Genomic DNA, 19,825 nt, shown 5'->3' with positions numbered 1-19,825 from the left:
AGAGAGAGAGAGAGAGCGCGCGCAATAGCGGAAGCGGGAGTGATAAAAACCATTCCAAATCATATTTTTTTCCTCAGATGTCATATTATGTGACCAATTGTCGAATGGTCGGGATTTGAAAACAACTACCTCGTACCTAGTACATTTAGGTGAAAAGAAACATTTGATCGGCACAAAGATGCATTCGCAAAGAGAGCAAAGTGAATGGGGGTTAGGGATGAATCCGCGATAGCAAAAAAATGAAAGGCAAAAAGGGAAAAAGGAAAGAACACAAATCCATTTCATAAAAATAGCAAGCAAATATAATAAGAATAGCATTCAGTAATGGTAGGTTTCTCGTTTTTTCTTCTTCTATTCGGAAAAAGAAAACGAAAATTGAAAATGGGAGAGAAAAAATGCGTGGCAGACAGCAGACCTCGGAAGGGTAGCATCGGGCGTGCGATAGCGGTAACAAGCGAGAGGTAAACACAGAGGGAGAAAAAAGCCGAATGTGAAGAGAAAGAGAGAGAGAGAGAGAGAGAGAAAAAAAAGCGCAGGAATACAAATTTACCGTTTTCTTAGGATCTGGTGTGAAATGTTGTGAATACACAAAGTAAGGGAGAGTCGGGTCAGTTGGGACGGGTTAGCCTTGGAAGTAAGAACTTTGATTTGGATAAAGATTTTTCAAAGAATATGGTACCGTTGGAAAGGTATTCACCAAAGCTAACTTTTCGCCGAAGAGAGTCCTTCGATTATGTTGCTGAAAAAAAGTTATGTCGATTTTTACAAGTGTCATGTTTTTGGCCAAAACAAAAGTTGTCGGGTCAGTTGGGACACCACCCAAAAGAATTGACATAACTTTTTCTCCAGTAACAAAATCGAAAAACTTTCTTCAGCAAAAATTCAGCTTCGGGCTTTAACTTTCCAATAATACTCCCATCTTCGGAAAATTCCTACCCAAATGAAAGTTACAGCCTCTACAGTCAACCGTCCCAACTGACCCGACAACTTTTAACGATTTTTCAGAATTTTTTTCTGAAATTTCGGACACATTTTTTATTCAAATTTCGCACATGCTTTTACTGCTGTGAAAACACTAAACAGCGTTCATTTGGCGTGTAATCAACTCTCCAAAAGTTTCGTTTGTTTATGACTGATAGATGTCAAGAAAATGACAGTGTCCCAACCGACCCGCTGTCCCAACTGACCCGACTTTACCTTATAAATGTTCGAATTGTGAGTACGAATCGAATTGAAACTCTGCATTTGGTTTGGTTTGTTCCTTTGCTCCCGCTGTCGACTCGAAATAGTGGTGGTGGTGATAATGTTGTTGTTGTTGATTCTCGTGTATAAAACGACGGATGGTGGAGCTCGAAATGTTTTATATACAAAGTAGAGAGTGAACACGATAGAAAGAGGCGCACACAATGCTACAATGTATTTTTGTACATAACAACAACAGGAAAAAAAACACATAGTCGAGGCAATGCAAGAACTGGCTCATTCGCTCCAGAGTTCATTCACATTTTCTCGCATCGGTGTGGCAACATAACAGAACGAGGAAGCACATAGCGCACATAAATCAATATTCGGGGTCTATGTTTCCACAAAACTATTCTTTGGCATTGCTACCGCCGCATTCATCTCTCGTCGATCCAACTCACACTGTGTATGCCTCTATGCTGCTGGGCACGCACACTATGGCATGTGCGCATTGCCATTGCTCGGTTTGTTGTTGCCTGCACACACCACCACCACCATCAAACATGCGGAAGGGAATGTTCAACCATTCAACAGCATAGGCAACGACAGCAACCAAACACACTCTCTCTCTCTCTCTCACACACACACACACACCTACAGAGCACCAACGTACGCAATTACAAATGTGCATTCGGAAAATGCTGACTTCTGTCTTCTGCCTTCTGAACAATAACAATAATTGCGACGCGCTCCACCACATATACACGCGTACACACACACACACACATGCACCTGCTACTAGGCGACAGGCATATTACGAGTTCGATTTGCCGAATAAAATGGGAAATCAAAACAAAAACACCCGCCAACAATCGACTGCCTGCCTGCCTGCCTGACTGTTTTTTTGTTCCTTTCTCTCTTTGTTACTCATTTGTTCCGTCGACGGTGGAAAAACGCGGAATTGCTACAAATATTGTTTACACAGAAAAATTAGCGATTCGATCAAAACAACAACAATCAAATGAATGGAATCAAATCGAATGAGAAAAAAAAATCCGAAAAAATAACAGACATGTAGTAATGCTTTATTATTTTTATACGTTGTTCTTTTGCTGCTCATTCCTCTAACACAGGAACAGGAACTAATTTTGTTAGGGAGTGTCGAGTTGAGTCGTGTCGTGTCGCGAATCTCTGTGTTGTTGTTGTTTTTTCCGTTCACTCGTTGTGCTCCTTCCTGTTCATCGGTGCAGCTATTGATTGAGCGGATTCCTGGCTTTATGAATACTACAAATCAAATTTGTACCAAAAATATACGAAAAATCCGACAATAAAATACCAATCAATCGATTGATATGGAGCGCTGTTCTTTTCCTTTCTCTCTCTCTCTCTCTCTTTCGCTTTTAAAGCGATTTTATTCCACATCAGTACCTATGCACTACTAGCACATTACGTGCGACATTTACGTCTCGATTTACATCTCCATTTCCGTCGGGTTGGTGTTTCTTTCGGATCTTTGTTTCGTTCAACTAAGCGCTCTATTGCGTTTCTTTTCACTGTTTATTTGACAGTTGAAAATCAGTTTTCGAGACAATGTTCTTAAATCAACTGATGGATGTCACAACACGCATCAAATTCGTGAACGAACGAAGCAATTGATATTGATTCAGCAATTACTTTGTAAGCAGTATAAATTCCTCTATATGACTGCTTTGTGCGATCGAGTTCAAGAATGTATGTTTCAAAATAACCCCAATAAATGTCATACCAAAAATTAGATTGCATTTCGGCCATATTATCAAACGGCTCATGTACATCATTCAATTCGAATAGAGGGAAAAGAATGCAATGGAACATTTGGCTTGAGAATGCTGATTGCGCTAATCGGGGATGAGTCGAGTGAAATGCATCATTGCCTCTGTGTGTATCTCCTCATGGTTAACGCTGCTGCTGCATTGCCAGACATTCGAATATGCGAATTAATCGACAGCAAACACACCGAAACAAGAGAGAGAAAAAATGCAATAGCTTGCAACCGAATGGCACAAACAGAACACACATACACGAGAAAGAAAAAAAAAAGGTGCTGAAACAAGAACTAAAGTAAACATTAAATCCCCGCGCCAAGCGTAAACTTTTCACAATTTATTTGCCAATGAAAAACGGGAATTGTTCTATAACAACAATACAACAGCCAGAGAGCGGGAGAGAAAAGTGTGCATAGAATTGTTGAAATCACTTTACGCATCATACACAATTCCGATTGCCGAATACACGAATTGCATTCAATCAAGCCAACTGCGGATATTGAGCGCGAACGAGCTCCAAACCAAACCGAAAAAGACAAAAAAAAATGAACGAAACAAAAAAAAATCGACACAAATGTAATGGTGTGAGAGAGGGTTTTGTCAGTTCGTTCATTCGTTTATTCTCCGTTTCAAATAATTCTTAAATGAAAAAGTTGTGTGCGCCGTATTGCTGCTGTCGCTGTTTTTTTTTGCTGTGTTCGTCGTCAGTACGCCCGGGTTGTCGTGATTTCAATATAGAAAAGCAGCAGCAGAAGAAAAAAAAACACACACACACAATTGTGAAACAATTCGATGAAACAAAGAGTATTAGCGCAAAGAAATATTTTAAGTAAACAACGGCAAATAATTCGAAAGCGTTCCTTTGCGAAGCGCATTCACACATAATACAATAGCATACAGCAGCAGCAGCAGCAGCAACAACAACAACAACAACAACGAAGAAGAGGGATGCAAAAGTCAAATGGAATGGAGCGAGAGAGAGAAAGAGTGGAAGTGATAGAGAAAGAGCAAGAAACGAGTGAGGGCAAGTTGTCTTGAATGTTGATTCAAGTTGAATTTGTGTTCAATGTTGGTGTGGTGGCCGCGTGCGCCCCCCCCCCCCCGTTCATTCACTCGCTCCACAATCGAACAACTAAATAAGGAACTACTTCGCCGTGTATATAGGAAATGTTCTTGAATGGCGTGCAGTGTGGCAAAAGCGCCATCGAACTCCAGTTTTAGCGTAACAATACCGTGGAACCCAATGTATTACGGCATATTTACACATACACATAAACACATCGACTCGTACACACGTCGAGCAAATGGGCATAACGAATACAAAAAGTGAAGCATGTAGCACACAGGCCATCATCCACATAACGCGATCAGAAAACATTCGAATTCTGGAGTATTCAAGGGGGGCGAGAGAGTGTGTGTATTTTGAAACAGAATATATACAATGAAAGCCGATGTTATATTGAATGGTGCAATATACTCCTCCATCCACTCTCAGTCTATTGCGCCGAGTTTTACATTATATTTCCCATGTATATATAAATACGGGAAATCCATTTATACGGAACGATTGCACATAGGCAGCAAAACTAAGGGAGATTGAGTGGCAAAAAAAGCATTGCCGTTTACTAAAGCATCAGGCGAACTGAAAATCAGGCGAACAATGTGAGACACATCCAAATGCTCCAAACGAGAAGTACGGCGTACAGAGATTATATGTATAAACATAGACATTGCCATAGACATGGGTCGGGTGAAGAGCCGAGCAATCTCTTCTGCAATAGCAGCAGCAGCAGTATCAGCAGCAACATGCATTCGGTGGTTTACTTGTAATTTCCCATCCAGTCAGGACAGTTTTACTCTGCTCACATAATACTTGCTGTGTGTGTGTGTGTGTGTGTGTATGCGTATTTTTGCTGGTCGTTTTTCTTCGTTCGTTCGTTGAAGCCATATTTCTTGTTCTTTTGTTGCCTCTGCTTTCTGAATGCGGCTGTTACTGGATTCCGTATGTACATCACTGAATCGTACATGGAAAAGTGCTAAGAATCTTTCAATGCACCACCATCTTGTGTGAGCCGGGAATATAGTCTCTCGGCTTATTACAGAGAATAAGACGGCAACGATGATGCCGATGATGACAACGGCAACGACAACCAGGAGTAAAGGAAAAACAAATTGACAACGAGGGTGAATATGGAAAAGTACAAATAGCCGATTGTTACATGTACACACACAAGAGCAATGAGCAGCACCCAAGTGTGTTAGTGTGTACGTTATGTGTGCAATGCCGTCACATTCTATGTAAATGAACGAATAGAAGAAGAAAAAATGAATCGTGTATAGAAACGGGACGAATTGGGAAGTGGAAAAGAATTATGATAACGAAAATATAGCAAACAGCAGCAGCAGCAGCAACAGCAGTAGTAGAAAGGAAAAAAAATCAACACACACAACGCACAAACAACACATAGTACAGCGCATTTGGAAAACCAATACACAGCGCATATACAAACAGGATAGCGTACATAGTGGAAGCGGTTCGGTGGTGAGAACAGTTCAACATTTCCACAAAACATACAAAAACGGCAGTTTGACGAGGGCGCACTGAACTCTGTGCAAAGTTGAATAAACTCTGGGAAAATATTATATCCACCTATATTACAACGTTGAGAGCGATAGAGAGCGGACAATATGCGATACACTCACTGCTGAGTTGTTGGAGTATATCCAATCCATACGTATATATGTATATTTATACAGACGGGGCATGTTGTCGGTCTAATAAGGGAAGTATCGGAAAATTTGCCTCGTTGCCTGATGCTCTCTCTCTCTCTCTCTCTCTCACTCCGTCTCTCCACTCGCTCTTGCATATTCTGTTCCCGAGTGTGAACAACATTCAAACAGGATACACGTTGTATTCGGCTGGCCGATACAAAAACATGTACAAATTCCGTAATTTTTTTTTTGTTTGCTCTGCTGCGCTATATGTACTAGTTTTGCAGTGCATAAAATCATCCGAATCGAATGGGGCGCAATGGGTGCGTTGATGGCCAGAATACAGACACACATACACACATACACTCACCGAAGCTAGATAAACACACAGGCCAGATTCATAGTTCGTTGCTTTCTGCCAAATGCTGCATACTACAAACAATGAACGCTCTCGTAAGCGTAGTTCGGGAATGAGAAGGAAAGCTTCCTTTCTTTCTCTCTTCTTCACACAATTCTTTTTGGCAACGGCGAAATCCCATTTTATCTGCAACCACGATTTCCATTATGTGTTTATGCATATGAAACACACTTTTGAAATGCCACTTGTATTATATGCTCAACTGTGTACAGAAAGAGAGATCAAAGCAACAAACATATCGCAATCGCAATCACAATCAATTTTTTCTCCCCTTCCTCGCTCCCTCGCTCTCTCTCTCTCTCTCTCTCTCTCGCTAACGCAATGTCGTTATTCCTTTTTCGTTGTGAATATTATTATTTGTGAAGTGCAACTGTATATCAATAATAATGAGAGTCAGAGACACACATCACAAATGGTACATTGCAATTTGATTTTAAAATATGTGAGGCGCAATGGAAACGAAAAATCGATGCTTCACACAACGAGATACAAGTTGAATAGAGAAAAAAAAATATCTTGGGAAAATTGGTATCGAAGAAAAAAATGAACGAATTTCTAAAGAAATTATTTTTTTGATCTTCGAAATGAATCGAAAAAAAAAACTGATTCCCGCATCGAAAATGAATCATTCATATAGGAAGTCTTATGCTGGGAGTCGGTCATAGAGGAAACACGAAATGCTCTCGTTTGAAATGGCAAAAGGAATCGCCGAAGGAAACAAAAGCCGAAGTGATCGATACAAATTTATTGCATGACAGCAGTCCGAATGTTTGGTTGCTGGGCGTCATTCGACATTTTGGGTGAAATCGGCGCTAGGAAACATCAAAATTTCAATCGGAACAGGAACGAAAAATAACAAACGCATGAAGCCTTTTTTGGCATGTATATTATGCCCAACCACGCACCACACTCGGCTGAGGCCTGTGTTGTTGTTTACGTTTGAAATGTTTCTATCTATCTCTCTCTCTCTCTCTCTCTCTCTCTCTCTCTCTCTCTCTCTCTCCCTCTCTCTCTCCCTCTCGTTCACACATTTTCGCAGGAAAATATTGTGAATTGAAGTATGCAAGTGTGTATTTCATTAAAAGTAATGAGCATATGATACGCATACGCATCTAATATCCGCGCGCTATCGGTTGTCATCACTCACTCTCTCGCACACGGTACACATACAACCCTTATTAGGCGATTTATTCAGCTGTGTATAATGCTTATGCAATTTTGCTTTGATTCCGTGTGTTGATTTCGACAACGATGACGATGACGATGACGATGACAATATAATGTGAATAGATGTGGTTCCTGCTACTGCAAAAAGTTCCACGAGCTGATAACTCGAGCATTGAGAATATATAGACCGATTCGGTTTATTTTTTTTTATTGTGTCTTCGTTGCCTATGGTATTTTTGCCGCGCGCGTACAACAAACACATACATACACACATAGACACATGGAAACACCAGCACATAAACACCCATATAGACACCACGAATTGAATTGCTATCGCGTTCATTGTTTTGCGCATCGACACGCATATCTCTGTATTCATAAACGTGCAATGTGCATAGCTTTTTAGCGTTGTCTGTTGCTATGTATTTGTTAGCGAGAGAATGTGATTTTATTCTTGGTGTTTTTTTGTTGGCACTGTGTGTGGTGTTGTTGGTGCTGCATGAATATCTATTCGTTGAATGTGTATGTGTGTGTGCGCATTTTTTTTTTTGTTTCTCTTCCTTGCGTTTCATTGTTGTTGCTGCTGGTGCTATTCGACTATGTGTGCCCTCGGTGTGGCAAAAACACCACTCATTGTCAAATTCAAATGAGTTCGTGTATGATAACAAAATAATTGTGCATAATTTGAGCGTTTAATGAAAAGTTTCACATGTTTTGCATGTGTGCGTGATGTAAACAAAAGGGTGGCTTTTATAGAATATATCACCATTGTTTGATGACATATACACACGCACACACACACACACACACACACACACTTGCTCGGTCTCTCGTAATATGCCGCCAATACACGCCCGTTTTTATTGCTGCATGTCGACTTAACCCATAGAAGGATATTCGTCGTTAATCCTTCAAAACCGCAATGCCAAAATGTGCCTCGATTGAGCCCAAAAGAATGGTAAGAAACGTTCTGTGTACACTGCGATCCATCTCACATGCACGGAGTTAACAACGAACATCCATCCAGTCAAGTGTTTCAGTACCAAAATGGAAAATGCTGTGTTGGAAAAGCAGCGGCAATGGGAACAAAAGGCGAAAACTTTTATGCAACAATGCAATGGTTATGCATTGCTCCATGCTTCGGCTCTTGCTCTCTCTCATTCACCGACACCGAACAGAGATGAATGACTTATCCCGGAAACACAACCACTTATCATGATTTTCGTCCGCCCCAAAATTCATTGAACCACACATTGAACAACAATTGGTGTGATATGCGATTGAAAGGACGAAATGTGTTGTTACGTGCTGGTTAATGACACACCTAAGCTAGAAAAATAACGTAAACAGCCATTCAATTATCACCCACCCCTGTTTCTTTACAATACCCAAAGTTGGAACTCTTTTGAAAAACATAAATCATTGATCTAGCATTTTCAACAACTTATAAATATATATATACAAATTTTCCGGCCTCCACTTGCTCTCGCTCACTCGCTCACTCGCTCTCTATGCCTGTGTGTGTTTCACTTGAGCATTGTCGATGCAAAAGCTTTTCGGCATTTGGCATCGATTGTGCGCTAATGTGCACACATCAACATCCACATCCACGAAGCATTGTATGCGCCAAAACAGTTAGACGGTTTTTGCCTAGCTCCACCACATAATCAAGAGTGAGATAGCACATTGTGCGAGAGTGAGCAAGCCACCGTGTGAGCAACGAGAGAAAGTTCATTGACTTATCCGGATGACATATTCGCCGAACGAAAAAGCAAACAGCATTTATACAAATAAAATAGGATTGCGTTTTTTCTTGCGGATTTTCGAAACAGCAGCAACAGCAGCAACAGCAGCAGCATCAGGCGACCATCGAATATGCGTGTACGCATCACGTTTGCAATTTTCATTTCTATTGAATCGTTTTGGGTGATATTTTTGTGGGCAAAATTTTATTCGTGACGAGAGTGAATGAGTGAGAGAAAAAGAACCAAATATTTTCATAAGTTCATTGATTTATTTTTGCGTAATTTTTGGTCGTTGCGTCGTTGTTACATTGGACGAGAGGGAATGTTGTTGTTGTTGTTATGTTATGCCTTTGGCAGTATTGCGAACCGCAAGATATGAGCGCGTGAGATAGAGAAGAAGTCTCGCGCTCAAGCAAAAATCAACGAATTCCTAAAAATACATGCACTACACAAAACTGCAAGAGCAAAAAGAGCAACAATACCACCACCAGCCGCAGCAGCAGCATCAAGCAAATGATAGTTACGAGAGACGGGATGAAGTGTCTTTGTCATCGTCGCCGCGCTGCGATCATTTTTACTGCGCACTTTTTCTCTGTGTCCGGAACATTAAGAAAAAAAGAAGCGGAATGCTTGATTTGGGATTTGATTTGCTGTGTATGTGTGTGTGTGTTCTTTTTTTCGCTCATTTCTTCTGTCGCTCGTTCCTTCTGCGGGAGTTTTATTTATTGCATGGATGTTGATGTTGATTCATAATCGAATTTCTTGTCTTGAAGGCAAATGATTTGAAATCAAAAAAAAAAAGAAATTATGCTTCGTGGCGGAAACGATGTAGAAAAAAAGTGTTCGAGTTCGTGTTTTGTACGTTTCATATTTTGTTGTTGTTTGGTTAATCTAAGTCAAAGCGACAAAATGACGGAGAAATAGTCGATGCGTGAAGAAGAAAATTGTGAAAATATGCCAGTGCAATGAATTTGGCGTCAGTCCAATGTCAGGCAATGCAAATGCGCTCGCGCTCATCGACTCCTTTTTTTTGGTTTTCTTAGTTTTTGGTTGTGTGTGTGTGTGTTTCACTGTCCAAAACAAAATCAAACCGCATCTATGAATCTGTGACTATTAAATTCGATTGCAGCGCGACTGTACATTTGGCCAAATAAATGCCGGATTTTAGATCAATTTTTTTCTTGCTTCAACTTGTTCTCCATTTTGAATTCCTGTTCGAGCGGTCGGAGGAGAAAAAATGAGACTCAGTCATCAATTGATAAAATTTCGATGGTGAATTAAATTCGCCATTTTTTCTTTGTTCCAACTCAGTAGCTAGTTCGAAACGAAAAAATGCTTGGAATCGCGCAAAATTTATAGTCTATCAGAAAACCAGAAAAAAAAGATTGTGTGTAAAACATTGACAGTGCGCATGAAAAATGCATCGGACCTGTGCATTTACTTGGTGAATAATTTCGTTGTTGTTGTTGTTATTGTTCGCTTCGGTTCAGTTCGAATGAAAAAATTAACGAAGAGTAAATGCACGAGGAGGAAACAGACGATGCATCGTGCGCATCAGTTCAATCACATTATGGGTCTCTTGCATAGGCTCTCTCTCTCACAACACACAGAATATATGTAGATATTCACATGGCCTGGCACTATTTCGACGCATCGATGATAATGATCCTGTGCTTGCTGGGCATGTGTATCTGTGTGTTTGCTCGCTCGCTCTCTCTCGCGCACGCGCGTACGTATTGTCTCTATCTCTGTGCGTGCTGCATGCCTTTTGCCTTGTCTTTTTTTTTTTCCTTTTTTGTGTGTCTCTCGCGTTCTTAGATTATTGCTTCTTTTTATTCGTTGCAATGTTTTGTTTCTCATAAAATTTCATTTTTTTTTCCTCTCGCCTCTTCATCGCCGTTGCCGTAGTCTTCGTCGTCGTCGACTTTGGCACAAACTTAAATACACTAAAACTCATTCAGGCAATTGGCACAGTCAAGCATTTGTGTGCTGGGTGCATGTAAAATGCATGCATGCTCTTTATCATATGGCGATCATTATCGTCATCAACGTGTTCTTTATCATGTGCTTTTCTGCGCATTATACTCTTCTTTTTCTGCCCAGTGTATTCGGTGTTGTGTGTGTCTGTAAGTTTTTTTTTCTACTTCTTCTTCTTTGCCATCTTTTGCGTCTTCTAAATGCTAAACAAGCATTGACTCCCCGACTCCTTTTGTGTTCGGGTTTTTGAGCTAGGCGAATATTTTACGCTTTTGAGAAGAGCAAAAAATAAATAAATGTCTTGTGGAACAAAGAGCAGAGAGTGAGAGCGATGGAATAGCAACGCTACCCGAAACATTAGGCCAAAACAAAAAAGTGAATAATAAGGAAAAAAAAGCAGCAACATCAGCACCAGCACCGACAGCACACAGCGCACAAAAATACACATTCATTCCAGAATCCGAATATCCAATGTGTATACGCCGAACGATATAAAAGCGAATGTCAAGAATGGCTTGATGAAAGCGAAACAGCGACGGCGGCACACTAGTAAGGCTGTTAGTAGCCTGTTTCGCGACGACTCGTAAAACCTATGCTCACGAGAAAAATTCTCACACATAACGAACATTGAATGACGAACAGAAAGAAAAAGGAAAAAAAACACACACACACACACAGGCTGAACATCGTTGTGGAGCGCGAATGAAGAAAAATAAAATCACACATAAAATGAAAATAATCAACGAATATGGGCAAAATGCAATTGTTGAGCAAAATAAAGTGTGTGTAGTGCTGATTTGAGTGAATTTTTTTTTCCATTCTGTCGTTGAGTTGCTGGTGGATTGTAGAAGAGAAGAAGAAGAAGAAAAAAACCACACTACGTATTGAAGAATGAGAGTGATCGCGAGAGAGTCACGTGAAACTAGCGAAGGTAGAGAAGGCGACACATATACCAGCCACAATAGTAGGAACAAAAATATCCCGCGTACCACCACAGCGCTTGTCTTTGAGCCACAGCTCAATTGAGCAATATGTAAAATTATACAAGTGAGAGAATCAGAGGATTTCAATCTAGCACATTGCAATCAGCTCAACTTAAAGAAATAAGAGAGAAGAAAAAAAAAAGGCGGGCACACACATTTTGCCAAATGAATGCAGCCTTGTGTCATTGCTGCTGCTGCTGCTGTTGCCTTCGACATCTTTTTCGCTATATTTAGTCCCTTTTTTCCATTTCATATTCGCACAATGGGCATTCAGCATACGATTTTATTTATTCGTTGGCTTCTTGAGCAATGTGTTGTTGATATGTTTGGTTGCCGCTCGCTCTCGTTGTGTTGCATTTTATTTTATTCTCAGTTGCTTTTGATTCACATGTGATTTGGGATATTTGTTCTGCGTGGTGTGGTGCATATTCTGGTGTATAATGCACGCAATGTCAGACGACCAAATGCACTGAAAATCTTTGCTGCACCGAACTGAACAAATTCGGTCTTTGTCCAGGTAAACCAGATCAAACAAACTTAAATTGGCGCAAGCAGCAACTCTGCCATTCAGTTTATCGGTCGCCCCAGGCTATCGCGCCAACACATACACAAAACAAACACTAGCCCGTGCGTTCCTTTCGGCTCGGCACAAGGTTCGTTGAACGAAAGATTTCTTTGCTGATTGCATCTTTTTAACGTACACAAATAATGCACGCACACATGCTTGAGACAATGACCTTGCAACGATCATTCACCATGCCATTTTGTATGTGGCTGCTAATACTCGCGCGTTCGCGTTCTCTTTCATTCTTGCTCTCTCATACAACGACTCTCTTCCACTTGTGTCTGTTGCACGATCTCTCTCTCTCTCTCTCTCTCTGTCCCGCGCTCAGCAGGCATTGGCGGCAGAGTTTTGTGAAGAATTTAAACCACAACGTTTGGAGCCAATCGCGTTCTCATACCGGATTCCTTTAAGCTCGTCGTCTCACAAAACGACAGATAAATCGAATAATAATGCAGACAATATTGAAAAGTAGCAACAACAACAATGGAGCGAGGGAGCAAAACGAAATAACGCGCGCAAAAAGACGAAAGGAACGAAGCACGAGCGGCTGCAGCAAACCGAGCCCAAGAATTAATTTTATCAAATTGCGCCAGTTTTTCATTGCTTTTGTTGTGGTAGTTTTTTAAACAAAGGCTCTCCAGAATGTGTAGCGCGCTCGCGCACGCCAAACGAGAAGCGAAGAGCAGCAAAAAAACAAAACGAATACAGCACACACAACACAACAACGGTCAATATATAATTATAATGTGTAAGTGAAGGGCCATAATATATTGTTGTGCACTGTGTTTTAGTTTATATATATATATATAATATAGATTTTGTTTTTGTTTTCGTTCATACATTCATCTTTTCCCTTCGTATCTTCATATTTCTTCTTTTTTTCTCTCCCCGATATTCTTAAGTCTCGGGGAATTTTCGTTTTTCATTTAATTCTTGGCAATTTTCGCAACGCAACACAAAGGAGAAACGAGTTAGCCGCATGCCTCTGATAGTTTTTTGCATATACACTTGAAAATGAAAGAAAGAGAAAAAAAACAACAAAAACACAAAAAAACAGCCATACAATAGATGCGACTGAACAAATAATTGGAATGGATATTTAACGATTGAATGCAACGACTTCTTGAAATTGCTCTCTCTCTCTCTCTCTCTCTCTCTCTCTCTCTCTCTCTCTCTCGCTCTATCTCTCTCTCTATCTCTCTCTCTCTCTCTCTGCGCAACGAAAATAGCTTGGTATCGATCAAACGTTGATCGAAATGGTCGTTGTCATCGGTTTGTTGTAAACTCTGCGTTTTTTTTTCTCTTCTCTTTTCATATACTGAATTCAGAATTGGTTTATGATCATTGACGGTCGCACGCATGCCAATGAGTTTTAATGAGAGTTTTAAGCAAGGAAACGCAAACCGTTTCTGAAGCATCGAAAGAAGAAAAAAAAAACTGTCACGAAGACATCAATTGAACGATATCAAGTCGAACAGAATGAAAAACAAATGCAATAGCAATTAAAATTACCTTGTCGTCCGACAATTTCAGCGACATGCTCTGAACTTGGCACCGGCACACATTCGGTCATATTTTGTGATTTCTTCGATCGATCATCTAGATTTGGTAACATCGTTGTGAACGCACTTAATCCAATATTATTTGATAAAACAGTATTTATTCCATTCATACCGCCGACATCATTGGGGCTGAGTGATGAGGGTGATTTGTTGCTACAAACGAGAGAAGAAGAAGAAAGAAAGTGCAAAATTCGATCGATTATTTGGAGTTAATCTGGTTAATTTGGTTTTGGCACATGTGGCGTATTTTCTCCCTAAATAAAAATTTTTCGAACTTAAAATCAATCAAAGACCAAAAATGTTTACCTGCACGATTTGAGATTGGCCTGTTGTTGTTGCTGTTGATGATCATTTCCCATATTCACAATCATGTCGTTGCCAACGTTATTATTGCACGATGATAAGGACAGCATGGACAATTCGAAGGCGAGTTGCAATGCGGCCGCTGATGATGACGATGTTGGTGATGGCATTTGTTGTGGTTGCGCCACCTGAGGTGGCTTCTGATTCTTTTGACCGCAAACGCTCAATGGATTTTGCCCATTGGACGGATCCATTTCCGCATATAACACCGACATTTTTTGTTTATTTCTTTCGATTCGGTTTTTCTGTGTTACACAATCTGTGGCTTTGCAGTTCCGTATTACACTTACACACTATTTTTACGCTCGCTACTCTCTCGCTCTTGCAAATATTGAAAATTGTTCGTTGGCTGATGTTGTGTTTTTTTTTTAATTTCGCGTTTGTCTTATCTTGGTGTCTCTGTTTCACTCTTTGCGACAACGTTTTTTTTTTTATTTTCGACTTTTCAGGTTTTACTGCGGGGTCTATAACTTTTCCGATACGGTCTATCTAGCTAAACTTTTTTGCTTTCCGCGTTTTGAACTGGCACAAATTGATAACTTTGTTTTCGTATTTTCGGTACTTTTTTTTCTGTTTTCGTTTCCTTTTCTATTGTTTCGGATGAACAGAACAACAAAAATGCAAAAATCGATTCGGTGTTGCTTGTTCTTTTTATACAACTAAATGTGATGTGTGTGTGTGTGTGTGTTGTTTGAGTTATTTTGACTTCGGTTTCGTGTTTGGCACCTTAATGATTTCTGAGTATGAGATGGCGAATGATTTAGTTACTTTATTTTCCCGATTAATTGTGTTTTGTTTTATCCTCTTTTTTTTGTACAAAAAACGAAATAAAAATATCTTCTCGTATTGTTCGACTCTTTTTTTTGTTTTGGTTTGTTAATAAAACTGTACGTTGGACTTATAATAATTGTAAAAAATTCTCTCTTTTTTGTTGTTTAATTAAGAACTAACACCCAAAAAAAAAATTAAGGAAATTTGCTTCAGTCGTATTGCTCTAAAGAGAAAAAAGATAAAACAAAGAAGAAACGACAGATGTCAATCAAAAAATTGTTTGCTGTGAATTGTATGTGTAAATGTTGGTAAGTTTGTATGATATTATATTAAGCACATCAAAATGTAATGTAATCCTTTTGTGTGTGGCTGACTGAGTGTACAGTCGGTGGCTGTTAACCGCATTGGAACACCAAATCCAATGTGTCTTGGCTTTTCCGACAATAAGCTTTCCCGTAATATAATCCCAATTCAGTGTGTGTTTTTGTTGTTGTCATCGTCGTCGTATCAAAACCAACAAAAATGACAACCAAATTGTGATGGTAAAGTACGATGTACTTGTGTGAAATGTGTCAAATCATAGTCAAATTGTCGTTTGTTCTCTTGCTCTCTCATAACATTTCGATGGTTTCGATGGTTTGATCACTTCCTCAGTAGGTGAATGAACTTGAGCGCGCAGTTGCTGTGGCAACGCAACGGAACAATGGATATAGGATATTTTGACGGGGTTTCAAATTTGCTCCGTTCGCTGTGTATGCTCACAGCTAAGCTCTCTCTCCCTCTCTCTCTCTCTCTCTCTCTCTCTCTCTCTCTCTCTCTCTCTCTCTTTCTCTTGCTCTCGACTCTGCGCGCTCTATTCTTCTGTCCATTCATATCCGATTCGGTGTGATGAAACCATATCAAGCTTATTCATTTGCGTAGAGTCATTTATGAATTACGAATTAATTCGTTTCGGAACAAATCTCGAACAAATCAACCAGAGTCTAAGGGATGTCTCATTCAATTCACGATCGATTTGTCGAAAAATTGTTGTGGAATTTCTTTGTTTTTTTTCGGTTGCTGTTTTAGTTCAAGGAATCCATTTATCCTACTCTCTACATATATGTATACCACTACCCCGTTTTAAAAAGAACAATGTGCTGTGTACAATGCAAGTGCTGATGTTGTGCATCGCGACAGCTTGATATCGTACTCACCTTGGGTTTTTTTTGTCGTTACGTTCTGCCACTGTTGCAGCGATTGCCTTGCTGCTTTGGAAACTCTCCGCTTACTTTTACTTTTTATTTGTATTTTTATCTCTGGTGTATCGGGTTTTTATAGTTTTTTTTTTGCTGTACTTTTTTTTATCTGCTTATTCACTTCCAATATTACATTTTCACCTCAACCGGAGGCAACAATGTATGAGCGTTCGGTTGTTGTTGTTGCTATGATATTCTCCTTTTGTTTTTCAATGATTTTTTAATGTTTGTAATTGGTTTTATTTTCGTCGGTTAAACGTGGTGTATCTGGGTATGCTTCTTGTTGTATTTCGCTTGATTTACAGTTGCTGGCTTAGTTGAGCCTGCTGCGTGCGCGCTTCTCGTTTATGTGTGTATATGCTTGGAACGTGGATTATCTGCTGGCTGTCTCATTTCCAGTCCAATTGGTGAATAATTTTTTCTCTGTTGCTGATTGTTGTCGTTGGATATTGTTTCTGCTTTTTTAAAACGGTTCTTAATTTTGTTGTTCAACCAAATTCAGTATTTTTTTTTCGTTTATTATTTCTTTTCTTGATTTTTGAATGTGTGCTTTGCTATGGTAAGTGTCCTTTTCGTAATTCTTTTCTTTTTTACGTTCAACTCTCGATTTTTCCTTTTTTTTTTGTTTCTTTTATTCAAATCACAAAACACGCACGTACACAAACAACAACAACAATATATGAAAACAATTATGAATGATATACACACAGTAGAAAACAACGTTACCACTTAACACTACGGTCGATTGTATTAACTAGAATTTTCCGTGGAGAAAGAGAGAAAATGGGGAGAGAAAAGAAAAATAAACCGAAATGAAATTTAAAAAAAATATTTCGTATTTTTTGTTTGTTTGTTTTGTGTGTTTGGGGTAAGTATTTAGTAGTATAATAAATCAAAGAGGAACCAGCGGAAATAAAAAAAATAATATGTGTTTTTATATATATATATATATATATATATAAATATACAGATATCGTAAGTGATCGCAATTAATTTCAAATTGTTTGATGGGTTGTTGTGTATTTTTGTTGTTTTTTTTTGCCTGGGGAGCGGAAATTTGTTTATAGTAACAAGGTGGAGGCTTGTTGAACCATAGTTACCGAAAAAAATAATCGGTATGTGCATCGAGAACAACAATTGCAGCTTGTCGAGCGTTGCAGAGGTCTCACGCGATATTTCAAAAAGGAATAATTTCTATATATATAAATATGTATAGAGAGCAATATTCCCCTTTTCGTTAAAGTAAGAACCGTAGAAGGAACCGGTATCCATATTCAACATGAGTGCATAAACTAGTACTGCTACCGATGTTGCCGCTGCTGCTGCTGACTTTCTGATGGCAACCAAACCATATTATCCTTGTATATTTTCGATTTACTATGAAATATCATTCTATATTCACTGTGCATATGATATTCGCGCGCGTACACACACAATCGCAAACCGCGACTCGATAGGCCGAGAGAGAGAGAGAGAGAGAGAGAGAGAGAGCTGTAGTGAAGAGGCGCACTTTGAAAGGCCAATCAACCCGATTTTATGTGTAGCATTTGGGAGAAATAAAGAAAAAAAAAGGTTGCTGAACGCATACAGCATAGCACTGCACAGCAACACAAATGGGTGGAAAATTCGTCTCTCTCTCTCTCTCTCTCTCTCTCTCGATAACGCATTAATGCTTCATATAATCGGAGGCGAGAATCGATTCCGCGTTTCCGTTGAATATTCAGAAAAATCACATGCTTTGGCCATTTCCACCCTTAGTACCACCGACCTTTTTTTTATATTTTGTTTGGTTATGTTCAAAAATCATTGTGTGTGTGTGTGTGTGTGTGTATTTGTGTGTAAATTGAGATTTTCTCTGCACAATCAACGAATCCGCGATAATCTCGAATCAATCGAATAATGATGACTAAATCGATGCACTGTTTTAATTTTCAACTTTGAAATTCGGGTTTTTTTTAGTGGGAAAATTGTGATGCAATCGTATTTCGCACATAATCGCACACCGCACATTGATGCGGTGTGTAGAATGCGTATACAAGCCGCTGTCAGTTGAGGCAAAACGAGTAATATACAAATGCCGACATCGAAAATTGAACGGATTTATTATTGAATAGATTTGCCGCCACTTCAAATCAAACCAATTATTTCACCCTTTTTTACACCCATATCAATTTTTTTTTCTCTCGAACTCGAACTAAAGAATTCAGTACACTTTTTCCATTGTATTCTCGTCAGATAAACAACATTTGACTTGTGTCAAGCAATGTGAGCAACGGTAATTTTTCTTGGAAAATTGAATTTGTCGATAACTTTGAAATTGATTTAAATTATTCAACCGATTTCTGGATTGTCAATTGTTGAAAACTTTTTCAATTGACGAGAAAAAATGCTTCGCAACGAAATAAAAAAAAAATTCACAAGAAAAAAAATATATTCAACCAATGATTTAACAAATAAACCGCGAATTTTTTTTCGAAAATAGAAAATTGACAATAAATTTGATTAAACCCATCAAGCAATTTGAAGTTTCGCTCCAATTCTATTTTTTGAGATGTAATTTATTTTTTGTTCAATTTCTTGTCACAACAAACGATCAAGTGATGATGAAAATGAAAAATAAAAAAAACAATTTGCTATTAAACACGATAAATTGAATTGGTACTAACAAATAAATGAATATCATTGAAATGAACGTCTACCGTTTTCGTCGTGGGTATGCATTCAGTGCGATGGTTGTCTTAAGACTGAAAAATACAAACTGTTTTATGTAAAAAGCCGAACCATTCGGCACTCACCACCGAAACAGAGCCAACGAAAAAAAAAAGAAGAAACAACTCAGAGAGGAGCGCGCACATACACGCACACCGACCACAATTCGCCACACACACATACATACATACATAAAATACACGCAGTCATTGAGTATCGGGTATAGGCATTAGGTTTTGACACATATACAACGATAGCAATCATATCGCATCAGGATAGCAGCAGGCAGCAGGCAACAACAGCAGTAGCACGGCATTGTCTGACTCTCTGTGCACAACATCTGTGAATTGTGTGTTCGCAAGGTACGATTATGTTGAATTCTCATATACACAGTACAGCATACCAATACAAAATGTGCCAATATTACTACTACTACGGTTGATACACGGGCGGCTGTTCGAAAATTCAATTCGGTTTGGTTCTCTTTTCTTGTTTCAATTTTGTTGTTGTTGTTGTTGTTGTAATGCAGAGAAAGACTGAGTGAGTGTCACATACACATTTACATAGAAACCGCGCGCAGACAAATGCATACACACAACCACACACCGATTATGCCAATACACTGGCA

The 19,825-nt window shown here is 39.2% G+C and overlaps 1 protein-coding gene across 2 annotated transcripts in view; it reads right to left on the bottom strand.

The window, feature by feature from the left end:
* Positions 1 to 19,301, bottom strand: part of LOC129574536 (RNA-binding protein MEX3B) — a 24,239-nt gene extending 4,938 nt beyond the window's left edge. The window contains exons 1-4 of one of the 2 annotated variants that reach the window (XM_055456626.1): positions 19,155 to 19,301; positions 16,447 to 17,242; positions 14,423 to 15,473; positions 14,067 to 14,269 (exon numbers count right to left, since the gene is read on the bottom strand). In XM_055456626.1, coding sequence (XP_055312601.1) covers positions 14,067 to 14,269; positions 14,423 to 14,694 — 475 coding nt within the window. In that variant the 5' untranslated portion in view covers positions 14,695 to 15,473; positions 16,447 to 17,242; positions 19,155 to 19,301. The remainder of the gene's footprint in view (positions 1 to 14,066; positions 14,270 to 14,422; positions 15,474 to 16,446; positions 17,243 to 19,154) is intronic. The other variant, XM_055456624.1, reaches the window with a different exon arrangement.
* Positions 19,302 to 19,825: the final 524 nt, after the last annotated feature.

Source organism: Sitodiplosis mosellana, unplaced genomic scaffold (genome assembly GCF_009176505.1).
Source record: "Sitodiplosis mosellana isolate CC-2019 unplaced genomic scaffold, AAFC_SMos_1.0 Smas_scaffold_6165, whole genome shotgun sequence".
In the NCBI taxonomy this organism is placed as follows: domain Eukaryota; kingdom Metazoa; phylum Arthropoda; class Insecta; order Diptera; family Cecidomyiidae; genus Sitodiplosis; species Sitodiplosis mosellana.
Note: the sequence above shows the minus strand (reverse complement) of the source record. Positions and strands in the feature narration are given on the sequence as shown.